General features: G+C 39.8%; 1 protein-coding gene across 1 annotated transcript in view; it reads left to right on the top strand.

Annotated features, from left to right (window-relative positions):
• Nucleotides 1-16,886, top strand: part of UBA6 (ubiquitin like modifier activating enzyme 6) — a 2,440,735-nt gene that overhangs the window by 1,132,078 nt on the left and 1,291,771 nt on the right. Inside the window, exon 18 of the mRNA XM_044060993.1 lies at nt 5,090-5,271. Within this exon, the coding sequence (XP_043916928.1) occupies nt 5,090-5,271 (182 nt within the window). The remainder of the gene's footprint in view (nt 1-5,089; nt 5,272-16,886) is intronic.

Genomic DNA, 16,886 nt, shown 5'->3' with positions numbered 1-16,886 from the left:
TTTCTCCCATGCTTGTAAAATCTGTGAGTTGCTGGGACTAATTTGTTAGTAGCTCTATATGACCTTTTACAGGGATTATGTGTCCTTTCAGACACCCCCTAGAAAGTGATCTCAACACTACTGTTAAACCAGTTAGTCTTTTAATGCTGATTACAGGCTCAGAATTGTGGTAAATGGAGCAAGAGACAGCAGATTTTTATCTTTGATGTACAACTTCATTCTAGATATTACTTGGAGAAGCATGAATTTTAGAAGGTAACAGTTTAATCAAAGTACCTGCATTGTTGAATCCCAGATTTGAGACCAAATGGCTGAAAATCCAGACTTAGACATACCAAGATACAGGAATCTCAGAGTTGGTATATAAAAGTTTGGGTGGTGTAGAGGGCTTGTCTCCCAGCAAAAAAAAAAAAGTGTCAAGGAAAAGAGCAGTGTTAAATATTCACAGTTCTCTTATATTTTCAGTCTTTCCACGATCTGCAACATTGAAAAAAAAAAAACGCAAATCTCAAGATTTCAGTGGAAGCAGTTTTGAAAGACCGTAGTCGCTTGTCTTTACTTTACTGCAGCTGAATTGAGGACTGTAGTGGCTTTTAAAACCCTTTTATATAGCTTATTGACTGTTTTTGCCTTTGGTATGTAGCTGCTTCATTCGTCTGTTTTAAGAATGTGTCTATTGTACACATTTGTGCTTTAGCCACCTGGATGTCGTTTCATATTTTTACCCAACATTATAGCTTGAATACTTCCCGGAGTCAGGCTACGGTTTGGATCTTGCTGTTCAATGATTGATGTTGTAAGCCTTTGTATTTGGAAATTCCTTTTACAAGGCCTTCTGTTTATGCTTAACTTTAGCTGGTAAGGAGTCTTTCCAGGAGTTGCCAACTTCAGTGAGCCTTTTGAGTCAGGTATATACTCACTGCATCAGTTGCTGAATGAGAAGCCCCTGTACTGTGTACTGTGTGTGCTTGTTCCTATTCCATCATCTTTCTTTACTTGGATGGTCTTTCAGTCAAGCATTAGTGAATGGCTTTTCTAGTAAGCTAAACTAGTATATTTTGTGTGTGTGTGTGTGTGTGTGTGTGTGTGTGTGTGTGTGTGTGTGTGTGTGTGTGTGTGTGTGTGTGTATATATGTATATATATGTATATATATATATATATATATATATGTATATGTATATGTATATATATATATATATATATATGTATATATATATGTATATGTATATGTATATATAGGTTCATAGGTTCATACTAGGCTATCTGCCCTAGGGCATTTATAAGCCTAGCCAGAATGTGTTTGGCTTTCGCCACCCATTTTAAATTTATTTTGCTATGCCCTTTTTTGAGGTTAGTATACTGTGCCTCTATCTAACAGTGACACAGAAGTGATACCCGGGGTAAACCTACGATCTCCCATCCACTCATCAAGATTCCTCTTGAAGAGAGTCAATGAGGGACTCTGCCTAACCTGGACTGGGATTTTATTCCAGAGTGAAGGGAGCCTCTGGGTTATGAATCTGTCCCTCCAGCATGTCCTATTTATTTCAGTGCTGAGGTTCAAGTCTCTCGAGCGTAGCTCGATGGGATTTGGATTTTCTGAGGTGCAGCATGTCCATTAATTCCGGGTTGGACATGGCTTTATACGTCAGGCACAGATCTCCTCTGAACAGGCGGTATGCCACTGAGTAGAGCTGGAGTTTCTTTAACCGGGCAGCATATGGCATCTGTTTGAGCCCTTTGATCCTCTTGGTGAGGTACTTTTGGGGTCTTTCCAGTTGCTGCAGGTGTCTGGTAAGGTACATCCCAAAAGGGCATTGTACTCAATTATGGGCCTGATGAGGGATGAGTAAAGAGGCACGATGACCTCCCTGATCTAGATGTGAATCCCTTCATGATTAGGTGGGCTATATAAAATGTTTTTCTAACCACTTTGGCCACGTGGTTGTCAGATGAGAGATTGCTATCAACTTGGGTCCCCAGGTCCCTAATTACTTCTTCTGTACTTAATGGATTTCCACCTATGTGGTAATTTGTGGGCACTTTGTTTTGCCAAAGGGGATGACTATACACTTTTGGCATTTAGCTTGAGGCCATGGCTCTGGCACCAGTTGTCTGTTTCTATGAGGCCCTTTTGGAGGATGCTTGTGTCGGCTGGAGAGTCGATTATGGCACCCAGTTTGCAGTCATCTGCAAACTTGGTCAGCCACAGTCCTTCCGTGTTGGCCTGTACCTCCGAGAAATATATACCGAACAAGAGAGGTCCCAGGACTGAGCCTTGTGGGACACCACTTGTAACTGGTTTGGAGTCTGACATGGCTCCAGCAATTCTAACCATGTGGGTTCTGTCCTTGAGCCAGTTTGCAATCCATCTAGTGACATAGGGGTTTATATTTAAGCTGGTGAGCTTATCTATAATGCCCGAGTGGGGTATTGTATCGAAGGCTTTTGCGAGGTCCAGGTAGGCTGTGTGGACCACCTTCCCCTCGTCAATGGCCTTGGTGACTTTTCAAAGAAATCGACCAGGTTTAAGAGGCAGGATCTGCCCTTAACAAAGCCGAACTGGGTAGGATCCAGTGTTTGTAGGTCCCCAATATCTTTATTTATGAGGTCCATGATGATCCTTTCCATAGCTTTGCAGACCAAGCTAGTCAGGCTTATGGGCAATAGTTTCCAGGATCCGTTGAGGCACCACCTTTATGGAGAGGGACCACTGTTGCTGTACGCCACTCTTTGGGCACATATCCTGTAGTAAGGCTGAGATTGAACAGTAGTTTTATGTTTGGGTTTAGCTCTTCTTTGAGTTCATGTAGGACGCAGCCCGCGACACCATCTGGTCCCATTGATGCTGTGTTTTTGCTTTGGAGAGGGCGGCTCTTACCTGAGCATCTGAGATGTCAGGGGGGCAGCACTCTGCTGGGATAGATATTTGCCCTTTTGGTGGGGAGGGGGGGAGAAGTTTGCGCTGAACCTGTCAGCTAGGATGTTGGCAATGTCTGTGGGTTCGGTGTATTTTTTGTCATTCTGGACTAATTCTGAGCATATCTGGGAATTACCACCCAGGTTCCTAACATAACTAAAGAAAGCCTTGTGATTATCCTTCGTGTCCTGTGCAATTTTTCTCTCAAAGCTGGCCTTAGACAATTTTATGTGTGCCCGTAGTTTTTTGCTAATACTGATCAGTGATGCCTTCCCTTTTTGGGATTTTGCTTTATCATTTAGTAGCTTCCTCCTTCTATTGTATAGTTTGTTTATGGCTGGGGTCCACCAGACAGGACGTCTGCCTTTGGAGGATTGGGTCTTGGTTTTATTTGGGATCGCATGATCCATGCATTCCTGAAGGTGTTCATAGAATGCGTTTATAAAGGATTCTGCGGTCTGGGCTGTATTTTCCACAGGCCCGGGGGCTTTGAAGGATTCCACCTCAGTTTTGAGGAGTGCAAAATTTGCTTTGAGAAGTTTTTCACTGTGGTTTTCTGGGCAGGGGGTGGGGTCGGGATGTGAATATCCAGTGAGATTAGTTTATGGTCTGATCTTACCAGTGAGGGATACACTTCTGGTCTGGAGCATAGAGTCCCCATGTTGGTGATGATCAGGTCCAGTATGTTTTCCCCTCTTGTGGGAGTGGTAACAAGTTGTTCCATAGCATTTGAGTTTATAAATTCTAGGAACCTTTGGGCTAGGGTGTTGGAGCTAGAGTAATGCTCCCAGTCTATGTTTGGGTAGTTGAAGTCGCCCAATATAATGGTGTTTGGTGAGACCTTCATATTTTCCAGTGTTCTCAGGAAGGCCGAGTGGGGTTCCTGGGTTTGGGAGGGTGGTCTGTAGCAGGCTATAAACTGGAAGGCAGTTTTACCCACTGTTAGTTGCACATGGATAGTCTCTGATGCTTCGTGCTTTGCCACCAACCTGGAGGTGTGGGTATCTTTGAATATTGGTACTCCCCCTCCTTTTGTGGTTCGGTCCAAGTTTTGGGGCCGAAAAGCATGGTATGAGGTATAACATGGTAGTGCTGGGGTGCTCTCGGGAGCCCTGAACCAGGTTTCTGTTACTGCACAGATATCGATGTTCTCCATGCTAAGGAGAGTTTTGAGTGCGTGCATCTTGAGGTTTAGACTTCTGTATATATATATATATATATACACACACACATATGGTATTGCACGGCTATGAAGTATTCGAACAACAGATGTTCGAATACTTCATATTTTGGCAGGTAACGTGAGCGAACGTTATTATTGCGAATGGACTGCATTCGCAATTATAACGTTCTCTCATGTAAGGGGATCGCGGTACAGTGCGGTTAGGGAAATACATCCCTTTCCCCACTGTAGTGTGATCTCGGAGTTGGAATATTAAGTTAGGGGGTGCAGGGGGGCGCGCCCCCCCTGCATAAATGTGAGTTTAGGCTAGTTAGGGAGTTAAGGAAAGGGTGGGATTGCTGTTGTGTCAAAAATATATCGTGAGTGACATTTTTGACATTAACTGGTGTTTTCCGACTTTAAGAACATTCAGAATTGTGTTTTGGCGAAACACTTCGCTGATTTTTTTTTTTATTTTCGAAATAATGATAGTAAACCTATATATATATATATATATATATATATATATATATATATATATATATATATATATATATATATATATATATATATATATATAATACACACACACACACACACACACACACACACACACACATATATATATATATATATATATATATATATATATATATATATATATATATATATATATATATATACTGTGTCTTTCATGTTGTCCTGACTGACTGCATGGAAGTTTCACTGGAGATAGCTGTGGCTGAGAGCATCCTCATAACATGGTGCAGATGCTGGCAGGAGGTGTTCACACTGGCCAGTACTGGACTGTTGAAATTTCAGAACTCTAGTGAGCTGAAGGTATTGATGGCAAATGTCAAAGTTAAGCACTGTAGATGGCCTTCTTGGAGATAAACTGATATGGTGAGTACGCATCTGTTACTTCCAAAAGTTGCCTACATAAGTAACCATTGTTGCAAATTATTGTTTAATTGTGCTTTTTCTTTAATGTGTTGTTTTATTATAGAAGCCTAAAAGTTGCACTGCAGCAATGGCAACTTTGGAGATCAACCCAGAGCTAAACATAGATGCCCACCTCAACAAAGTTTACCCAGCAACTGAGAACATTTACAGTGACAAATTCTATATGAAGCAGAATGTGGTGGTTACAGCGTTAGACAATGTGGAAGCAAGACGGTACATTGACAGGTATGTACTTGGTGAAGCTGATCGCTTTAGATGCTGGTCAGGGGTAGTAACTGGATTTTAAGTTCACATTTGTAAAATATTGAACTCAAATTCTCTTGCAGTTAGTGCCAGGTCTTACGTAAACAAACAGAACTGTAAGCCCATGTTAATGGATTGCACAAAGGTGTACTTGCCTGATCAGACTTTGAAGCCACTGTTGAGCAGGTAGCACTTGAGTTTCCTCTTCTGATATCCTAAGCATAGCACACTTCATTTAAGAAATTCCTCAGTTGCCATGCATGGGAGTGTGTTTTCCTTTCTTGCCTATACATTTCTTTAAATCATATACCAATGTAGGCACGAACACACTAAGAATCTGCTTCCAATTTCTTTCTCATACTTCAACAATTTAGACCTTGATCCATCTGTATTTTATTGGTATGCTCCTGCTTTTTGATACCTGCATCTCAGAAATCGTAGATGTTATCTTACATTTCTGAGATCACTATTCAAAACCCACACTAGTACTTTCTGTACTTGTATAAGGGATGCAACTTGGAATATTATCACAAGTGTCAGCACATCAGTCTGGCAACTGTAGAAGTACAGATGCCTACAAAACATTGCTTATGATGGTTTCCCCTGGTAGAAATGCTCTTAACATGACTTAGTCAGCACATAGTTGAAAAGAAGGTAAGAAATTTGGAAGCTAAGACATCTATCAAAGCTATTTTCTGCAGAATCTGTGCCTGAGATGACTATCAATTCTTTACCTATTCCCTGCTATCCCTTGGCTACTGGTAAATGAAGCTTTCTCCAGTGTTTGACTTGATGGTAAGAGTTCGAAGACAGATGCTTCTCAGTGGCAGCTATCTCTTGTGAGGAAGCCTATACCCAAGAGTTGTCATTTCTTGGCCTTGTCATCTGGGACACTACCATGAATGTCCAGCTTACACAGCATAAAGCCTCAAGTCCTCTAGCAGTGGCTTCTTGGTTGAATTTGATCATTGGAAAGGCAGCTTGTACTTCCTTCATCTGGGCTGAAAAAGGCTACTTGGCCAAAGTTGAGGAGAATCCTGTGGGTATATAGGCCTATGAGAAAACAATGATGTTAGACTCGCATGTACAATTTGACATTTGCTGAAATCTGTCCCCCAGCTGGTGGAGTACATCATCTCCATTGTGCACATCCATATACACAGGAAACTGTTGTGTTATAGACATTAATTATTAGTCATTTGCTTGCCAGCCATCATGTTTGGTGAAAGAAGGCTACTGTCAGAGTTGGGATCAGGGGAATAGCTCTCTCTTTAGTAAACAAGTTGAAAAAGCACAATGGTTCAACCGGTCCCAAAACTCGAACAGCTTTAATAGCCAAAGAAACAAACACACATTAACGCTGACAATATCACAAATAACGTTTTCGTCAAAACAACTTCTTCAGATGAGTATGCTAACCTAACCTAGCATACTCATCTGAAGAAGTTGTTTTGATGAAAACATATTTGTGATATTGTCAGTGTTAATGTGTGTTCGTTTCTTTGGCTATTAAAGCTGTTCGAGTTTTGGGACCGGTTGAACCATTGTGCTTTTTCAACTTGTTTACTAGTTAACTTTTGGCACTTTCAGTTTTTGGGTAATAGCTCTCTCTTTCTCATCCCCTTATTTTCCCCTTGGAAGGGGTAGCTGTGGGGATCCAGAGTTCTAGCACTGAGAACACTCGTAGGATCCATTGGTTGAGTTTATCCTCTCCACCAGTTAGAACTGTGTGTATTTTTCTGAAAGTTCTTACACTGAGGACACAAAAGCAATGCAACAGCATATGATCTAATTTAACCCATACTGAATTAATTTGATCTCCTCTACCCACTGCTTTATTTTTGTTCTGTTTTATTTTTATTTAGTTAGTTTTGCTACTCTCAACAGTTTTCATTTTGATCCTTGCTATCACCAGTAAAAGTTTCCATGTGTCCTTTGGATTTCTTTTTGGTGCTGGAAGTTTTAGAATTTTGTATAATGGCAAGAATGAGACTCCTCAGTAGTGTGTAGTAATGGCTAGGGTCTGCTCCGTATAGAATTGGTCTGCATTGTCTGTGGCCTTTCAGCCTCTCCGGTGTGGGAATTGTCCCCACTTAGCCGTGACTGACTCCCATTATGTACCTCCATCTCAATGGAATATTTGAAGCCTAGGAGAGGTGCCACACACCCTAGAGGTTGCATTGTAAGTTATGAGTGCCACTCTTTTCTCACTTGATCGTCAGTCCTCATTCTTCTATGTCTGGCCACGAGGAATGACACTTTGAGTCACATGTTCATGGAGTACTTGAAGGCACTTTTTTTTTTGTTGTTGTTTTTGCCCCTTGATTTCTACCCCTTCTCAGCTGAGTGTTTTTCCTTGGAGGAGGAGGAGTCCAGGCCGAGCTTGCACCAGCATATGCCAGACAGGTATGAGATCTTAATCTGTTTTTCAAGTCATGGTATGGATTTCACTGTTAGTGACTAAAGTGCAATGCCAGCAGCAGGCATCCAGTAGGCCTCTTCCCCTCATGTGCTGAGGTGCTTTCACAAATGGGTTCCTGTCTTCTTGATGTCCTATCTGTATTATTACATTTGCATAAGCACAGACATTGTACTTGATGTAGAGTATTTGGGGAGCATGGGGCTTAATACTATTCTAGCTGTCTCTGGTGCCACATAAGGGCGATCTTTTTGTTGAAGATGGACTATGTCTTCAAGCCCAAGTATTACAGCTGCTCCTTATAAAATGCTCTCTCTTTCAGGGAGATCTTGTAACAATTTTGGGATTTGCCTAGCCCTTGTCCTGAGTAGTGTTGAGGCCTGTTGTTCAGCTTCTAAAGCATTCCTCCCCTGGATCAAGTATTTGTGGTCGGAGATCTTGGTTAGGTACAACCTTAGCCTCTACCCTAGTGGGTGTATCCTGACATTTCTATACATCTTTTAAGATGATTGGCTGGGGCCGCTTGATGGCAAGCCTGATCCTGGCGATCTCTCTCTTCAGTCAGCCATTCACAGATAGGGGTATCTGGACTGAGCAAGTATCCTTTTTGGTCTGTCCTCATATGTGTGTGGTCAGAAAACTGTGATCAAGGAGATCTGTCTGTCTGTTTATCCCAGGATAGGGGCTTGGACATAAGAGATGTGTTTGTCTACTGGGAGGTTGAGTCTCATGTTTCAGGAGCATACCTAGAGTGTTCAGTATGAAGCCAGCAGTAGGTGTAGTGCATATTTCTCTGTACACTTTGCAGCTTTTGGCTTGTGAGTGGTCCAGCTCCAGTTCCCAGTTACTGATACTTGCTGTCATTCTGTCACATGCATGCCTGTGGATAGCAAGAGGGGTCACTGTCTGTGAGATAGAATGATGTAATAGTAATGCACACCCGTTCCCATCTCATCTGGATGACTTTTCCTTTGGAGATGCTCTCAGCTGATAAGGAGCAGCGAGACTGCATTCTGACCACAAGTCCTGCTTCCACAGAGTAATATTATATAAAGTCATGCTCTATAGGAAACTCCTGTTCACTGTCTTTACATTCTTTTACATTGTGTTTTTTGTGTATTTAGTGTTTTTATTTATTACTTGCCTTTTATTTACTGAGATGGTCTGACTGGGAGCTTAGGCCCCTTTTCATTAGAGACACATGGAGAAAATCTCCAGTAAAGTTACAAAAATTACGAAAAAATTACAGAGAAAGAATTTCAATTTCTTAGTCATATAAATGAGGTTTTGGAGCTGTTCATTGGGTTATACAATCAAGACAGAGGTTAAGAATTTGATTTCTGTAGGAGTGTTATAATAAACAGGTTGCATTTACATGTACAGCCATATTCAAATTTAATTTACCATAAGAGTGATGAAAATCAGGTCTGTACCCTTCCATCTTTCAAAAATGCTCTGAAAGATTTCCTAGCTAAAATCTGTCTCTGTTCTTGTTCAAGACTAGGATAAACTATATCCGTAAATGTGAACAAGTATCTTTTCATTCCTTATACTTCCTTACCGCCAATTCTCTTCCTTAACTTTCTCTCTAAATATACCATAAGTCTGTTTTTTTCCTCACTTCAAATTGCAGTTCTCTTTGTATTAGACTATAACTTACCTTTAATTTCACTACAAACTGTCTAAAATTCCTCAAAATATTAAATGATTGTCATAAACCTTGCACTAATTTTAACCAATGTTTTTATATTATGTCTAATGTGTTACAATTTAAACTGCAGATGTTTTTGTTTTATTTTTGGAGATTGTAAAATTATTCTTGAAATGTTTTGTAATAATTTGGAGCTTTTCTCCCCGGGCCACCACTGAAAATGGGTTTCTATCCAGTCTGACATTCCTGGTAATCAAATGTCAATAAATAAATAAATTGTAATCTGTGTATAGTTATAAATGTAGATAGGATTAATTTACATTATTTACACAATAAGATAGGAGAGCTGGAAAATTTAGTTTGGTTGTAGTCTAGAGATCTGCAGGAGTGAGTGGAAAATGTTAGTCATGGTGTGAACAAGAACAGAGTCAGAAGGACTTCAGGGTGCTGTATTAGGTTGTGCTTAAAACTAGTTGCACAGCTGTCCTGTTTTAGTGGGATCGACAGAGTATCCCACTTTCTGATGACTTAGGATGAGTAATGTGAGGCTCCAACTGTATTACTGTATTTGGAAAGTATTAGGCTGCTGTTACCCGAGAGAAAGCAATGTGGTGGGGGAGTAGTGTTTGAGAGTGTTTTGTAGAGAAAAGCACGTTAGTGATTTGTGTATTATTTTGTAGGCAGTTTGAGGTTGAGTGAATGTAAGGTGATCAGGTAGTTCTAGCCAGTTGAGCCTCTTTACTGTTAAGCAGTAATGTGTACTATAAGGATGCATTATCTGCAAATTTGGCTGTTTTGTTAAAGCATGCCTCTAATTAGTTTAGTAGGATGGCTTGAATGTTGGTCAGTATGAATGACGCTTAGAGAATTAAGGGGAGAAGGTAGGATAATGCGCTAAGGATGTTCTTGAGGAGTCTGTGAGGTAGGGTTTGTTTTAGTAGAGAGAGAGCCCAGTGTTTGATTTTATTTTTTTTTTTGATGGCCTGGGTAATATGCAAGTCAAATGTTTATTATGATTGTATCTACTGTCTTTTTTCCCCCACTGTACAGTGAGTGCCATTAAAAATACTGTATGTGTACTACTAACACCAAACCAGATTGTATAAAAGTGTGTACTCTGTGTATTACTACTAATGACTACAAAATTGTATAAAAAAATATATATGTTGTTGTTCTTTCGGCTTTTCCTGGTTAGGGGTCGCCACAGCGGAACTCCGGTCGGCTAATGATTGGCAGTAGATTTTTACGGTGCCGAGGTGTCAGCTCGACACCCAACCTTCAACGAAGGCATGCCCATTTACGCATGTCTTTCGAACGCCACTCGACCGTGAGAAGGACATGCAGACTCCACACAGAAGGCGCTCCAGCCGAGAATCGAACGGGAGAACCTCTTGCTGTGAGGCGACAACACTACCGCTGCACCACCATGACATACTGTATAAAAACATATATACTGTTTTATTATTGTAAATATTGTCTTGTGGTAAAAATTTTGATCTGTAACTGGAGCTTTTCTCCCCTGGGCCTCTATGGAAAATGGATTTCTGACCCAGTTAACTTTCCCGGTCAACAAATGTCAATAAATAAATAAATAAATAAATGCATTTTAGACTGTTATCTATTATACCTCATAGTAGTTTGGTATTTGTTACAGTTTCTGTGGTGATGGTGTTTGTTGAGGTTATATTAAATAGTGTGTTGGTTGTTGAAAGAGATCTGAGCATGAAAATCATTAACTTTCTTTTTTTGGAATTTAAGATTAGCTGATGAGCCTTTAGCCATGATTCTGTGGAAGTGAGCGCTTTTCAAGTCATTTGCTGAAGCAGTGGAAGGGCTGAGCAGATGATGGTGGCATCGTTGGCATATTGGGTTAAGGTGGCAGGTTTGCTGACTGTGCAAATTTGGTGGATATATTGAAAAGTACTGTGCCTAGAATTGACCCTTGTGCCACACCAATGGAAATAGGGAGGCAGGGCATTGGGTCCCATTTCCATTTTTACGACCTATAGTCTGTTGGAGAGAGTGCTACAGAACCAAATATGAGCTGAATGAGATAGTGATAGGTAAGGTACATAGTTTATTGATGAGATGTTGATGGAATACTTTGTCAGATGCCTTTGACAGAACCCAGGAACAGGGAGGATATTAAATTAACATTGTTTCTGTTGGTATTTATGGTTTCTGAGAAACTAAGCTGAGCTGTTGTGCTTTAGTGTGGTTGAAAGCCATGTTGTGTGAGTAGAAGAGTTTATTGTTTATGAAACAGGTTAGGAGTTTGGTATGTATGCATCTTTCTAAGATTTTGGACAGAGGGAGAGATTTGAAATAGGTCAGTAGTTGGAGGGGCCTGTGGCTGATCCATTTTTGTAAAGTGGTGTAATATGTATTTTTATTTTCAAGATAGTGGGTACATAGATCTACTTATGAATATTGAGACTAGTTATGCCAAGATATGTTGGCAGTTAACTTAATGTATTCAGGTGGAAGTTTGTTGGCGACTAGTGTGGTGATTTTCAGTTTTTGAAGGTAATTTTTGATAGTTGAGGTAGGTATTTGGTAGAAAGAAAAGAGAAGGGGAATTGTGAGTATCGTTAGTAGGGACAGACAGATGGGATGATGGATTAGATTCTAGCCAAGAGATTGAATGAAGTTTGTGTTGCATTGGGTAGCTTATGGGGTCTGTGTTGTATGTGGTAGGAGATGGGGTAGTGGTTTGACCAGGGTATAGTAGGGTTTTATGGTTGTCCAGAATTGTTTGGGATTGTGGTGATCTTTACCTTGAAGAATGTTTTGTTCTGTTTATATCAATTTTTAAGTTGTCTAAAAAGTTGCCACTTTTGTGGTGATCTGTCTTTATCCCATGCCTTCCAGGCTTTGTCTGTATTTAGCATGAGCTGTTTAGTTTCTTTGTTGAGCCATATAGCAGGGTTGCTTTTGGTTCCTTTTGTTCTTATGGCAGCTAATGCATTTACTTTAAGTAATTCATTATTGAAATGGTTAAAAGCATTTTCTAGTGGTAGTTTTTTTTTATAATATTCAAGTTATATTGGTAGAGGTAGTTTATAAAGGTGTCTTTGTTAAAAGATGAGAGTTTACGTGCTTGTTTTAATACTGTGCATTTGGGGATGTGATTAGTTTGTCTTGTGATAAACGTGGGGAGATTGGCTGTCTCTCAGACAGCATCAGTGACAAAGGTGAGGGTGAGGTGGTAAGGATCCCATCTAGCAGTGTCTGCCTACTACTGTTTGTTGATTCTAGTGGGTGAGGGGATTATTTCAGTGAAATTGAACAGGTTAATAGAGAGGGCAGGGGAGAATCCGTGTTTACAAGTAAATAGTGTGTAGTCACATCCCCAAGTGTAATAGTTTCTTTATTTGCATTAGTGATAATTAGAATATCTGGGTTGTGTGCTGCAGTGCATGCATGGAGGTCTGGAATTTTGTTGTAGATGCTTCCAAGGTTTATGTGCTATAATGGTAGGCTGTGTGGGTAGGATTGGTGAGTGTGTTGGTAATGGTGGGAGCTGATGGATTAGATGGGGTGTGGTTTGTTTGAAGGGATGGTCCAGTGTTTGGGTGGATGTTCCCACAGAGTGGGAGAGTAGAAGTGCAGTGATAGAAGTTGTTGCATTTTTTTTTTATTTATCTCACTCATTTTGTATCTCTCCTGTTTTTTTATATCTCATTTGATTTTAACAGGCAGTTTATTCGAAATCAGGCTACACACACACAAAATCTCCCCAATCCCTGATGTCAGTTTGTTCTTCATCTTCTTTTATGCACTTTTTATCCTTTCTTCTAAAATTTCCCTTTCCATCAACTAAGTTCCCCTTATAATAATTTTGATAGCATAATTTTCTTCCGTATTCTGTGCATTCTTTTCCACATTATCTTTCTTCGAAAATATTCCTTCTTTTGCCTGTTCTTATAATTTCACGTGTTTCCTAATATGTTGCCACATTTTATGTTCAAATAGCATTTCTTTTTAAATACTTTTTTAACGCGCAACAAATAACAATGACAAAAATACTTAAGTGTTTAGCTTACTCAAACCACCGATCCTTTACTGTTGTACATTATACATTTTTGATAGGATTAAGCCTTGATCCCCAGAAACTTCCTTTTTTCACTATTTAAGGAATATTGAACTACTTAGATATGCTAATGCATCTATTAAAGTAACGTTTATTGGATGCACTTCCTTTTCTAGAAGAATTTCTAAACTACTTCCACAGGTTCACTATTAAAGTAATTGTCTTTATTAATTAATCCTTTTCTGTGTGGACGGTTTCTTCCCAGACACTAACTCCAGTTTGGTGATTCATTTTCTGAAAGAAAGAAAAAAAATCCCTCCTGTTTTCAGTTTATCTTGTATGCCATTGCTCCTCTCAATACTTATGCTCAATTCAACTTCTTTTAACACTTTTTTCTACCCTTTAATTAATTCTAATATCCTTATTTTTAATAGTAAATCATATGCATATTTTAAAGCCTTGAGCAATCCTGTGCCGTCAAATATTTCCCATTTTCTTGTAACTTCCTTTCACATTTTTCTGCTACTGCATTCATTACTGAAATGCATTTCACCACGAAAAAGTTTTAATGAAAAATTCCAACATTTCAAAAAAAATTGTAGCAAACAATTTCAAAGAATTATGCTTTAGTAACATTATTATACTAAGCTCTTAAAAAACCTTAAGCTGTTTAAGATTTTCCATCATATGTAACCACTTCAATATTTCATCCACCCTCCACCCTGTCTTCTTTCTACCAAAGTTTATTGTATACCTCTCCACAGCTGCTTTCCGGAGTTCTGATAAACCCTTAACCGTGATTTTATCCATTTTTTTTTCATTTTTGCACAGTACTTCATAGTAACAGCAAGTTACATTTTTCTCTGTTTTTACTCTGTTACTACGAACATGTTTTCTGTGCTAACAAATCTTTAAACTCGCTGAACCTGTTGTATTCAAAACGTAATTTACCATTTCTTCATCTTTGCACAACTTGTAAGAGCAAACTACCCTTTTTCTACTTTATATTTTCTCATATTTTTCTGGAATAGTATAAGATAATCTCCAAGTAAAATGAAAGGAATTTGATTCTTAAGCCATCCTTTTTAAAACAGCTTATTTATTTAGATATCAACTTAATCTAGTTTTGAGCTCCCTATAAGTTAACAATTGCCTCATACTGCTGCCTTCTTTGGTCTGTATTTAACCACTTAATGACTGATCAGCTTGCAAAGGGTTTTCCATGCTGTCCCTTAGTCATTGACTGTTTTGGCTATTTTTCCTGTTTTTGTTAAAAGCCTGCAGAATTGTTCATTATTTTCTCATGGTATTTTCAGGGAATTTTACTGGTGTAAATGCATAATTATCCGTAAAACATCAGTGGATTTGGCTTCTGGCATCAACTGCATAGAAGCCCCTGCATCTTAATTTTATTGAAAACATGCTTTTAATGTGATATTTAATGCCATAACATATAAAAGGAATAAAATAAGTCAGATTCATGTAGAAACACATGGCCCTTTCAGGCCTGCAATCACACCAACGTATTATTTGATTTTCTTAGATTTTATTTTTTTCTGAGGAGAACTGAAAGCTGTGTTTAATTTCAACTGACATATTAGCAAATGTTGCAGCTTGTCATTATCCAAAGGCTTTTCTCACCTGAATTTCACTCTTGATTTTGAATAATAATGACACTGTACTGCTTCAGCCTGCTCTTATCAAATGATCAGTGCAAGACTCCTAAGTAGTTCCATTTTGTACAACATAGTGGCTTTTAAGAAGAGCATACAGCAGAATCTCAAATACGTCTGCCAGTCAGAACAGGTAAAGTATTTAATCTGATGTCGTTTTCATTTGTTCCTCAATGAATGGGTTCGGATCCAACTCTGCCACTCCCTCTCTCTGGATTCTAAGATCTGACTCTCGAGCTCCTCCCTTACCCATAATGCCTGTGATGACTGCATTACCTCTGATCTCTTTTGCCACTCTACGGTTCAGTAGAGATTGCGATCTCTCAAGCTCTTTGTGGGCTTAGTGAGTGTAAAATTTATATTTTTTGTTGTTAAATCTAATTTCTTCCCTATTTTCTAGTATCTCCCTTACTTCTATTCTAATCTGTTCTAGCTACTAAAGTTAAGATTTGCTTTTCTTGGTAATTTACGTTATTATTGTTGGTAACCTTTCTGCCTCTCTTACCTCACTTTGCTATATTTTCTGCATATACCACTGTTGGTATAAACTTTTACAAGCTGTTTGAGCTGTATATCAAAAAGAAAAAAAAAAAAGACTTTCCCTTTTTTTAATTGTGTTAGGATTTCTGCTTTGTGTTGTTTTTACAGTATGGCTGAAAAGCCTACTGGATTTAAAAAGTGCACTTCCTGTGGGCATAAGATCCCCAACTTGTATGCCCACAGAAGGTGTGTTTGTAGTCTAAGCCTGGTATACTTGGACATCTCCTGCTCCATCTCGGCTTCGTTTAATACCAGAGCCATTAGTGATAGGAGGAACAAGCTTGTTGTAAAAGGCCTCCTTCCAACTTCTGCTTTTTCAATTGGTACTTCAACATCAGGGACTCAAACCTCCCTCTCATAAATCCAAGGAGCCCAGGGAGCACCAAAAAAGCACCCTTGCATGGTCTCCTAAATTAGTGCTTCCTTCGGAGACACCTAAAAAAATTTCAAGAGTTCGGATCTGAAGACTTCTACCATTGCCAAGTCTCCTCAGCTCTGTACTCCAAGATTTTCCCTGGAGCTGGTATCCCCAAGGTTGAGGTCTCCTTTCCTTCAGGAGGCCCCTAAAAACTCTTCCAGACCACCTTCCACTTCTTCCTGTGTTAGGTCCTCTGGATATCTTTGAGGCAGAGCTGGATAGGATGATGAGATAATTCTTCAGAACACAGTTCCAGATGGGGGTCTTGCTGGCCCCATCTCTCATTTGATCCTTGAGCCTTAAACCTTCTTTTCAGTTTGTTGTTACTCCTTCTCTAATCTGACCTACCGTTTTAAAGCCCTCTGGTCAGGATCAACGAGTCAAACCATCGAATCCGAAGATATTTCTATCTTCCACTCTGGCGGCTTCCTTGATCCGATCAGCTCCTAGCCCCTTGGAGCAAGATGGTTCTCTGAGCCAAAACGTTTGTGTCAGATCCGAGAGGTAGACTTTGACTCACAAGCTTTCAGAGCCATCGCTTCTCCTCGGAGTTTTGGTGTTGCACAGTTCAGCTCCTACTTCTCCCTTGGAGCGGAGGGTGGGGGGAGTGCATTGGATCATCTGCACAGAGAGTCTCTGCTCCAATTGGATTGTTCACTGCTTTTCCTGGTCCTTCCACCTTTAAGGTGGTGGAGAGGGTTTTCTCTCACCCCAGAGCAGTTTCGACTCTTGCATCTTCATATCCAACCCTGTTTTATCGAGTCTACTCATCCTGCACCTCAGGGACAGCCAGCCTGAATGAGCTTTCAATAGTTCTCATCAGGGAACTCCCCGCTTCTTCTGGCACCTCTCCTGAGCACCCA

This window comes from Protopterus annectens, chromosome 2.part0 (genome assembly GCF_019279795.1).
Source record: "Protopterus annectens isolate FY-2018-M chromosome 2.part0, PAN1.0, whole genome shotgun sequence".
Classification (NCBI taxonomy): domain Eukaryota; kingdom Metazoa; phylum Chordata; order Ceratodontiformes; family Protopteridae; genus Protopterus; species Protopterus annectens.
The sequence above is the reverse complement of the archived record's forward strand: the minus strand, read 5'-3'. Positions and strand labels throughout refer to the sequence as shown.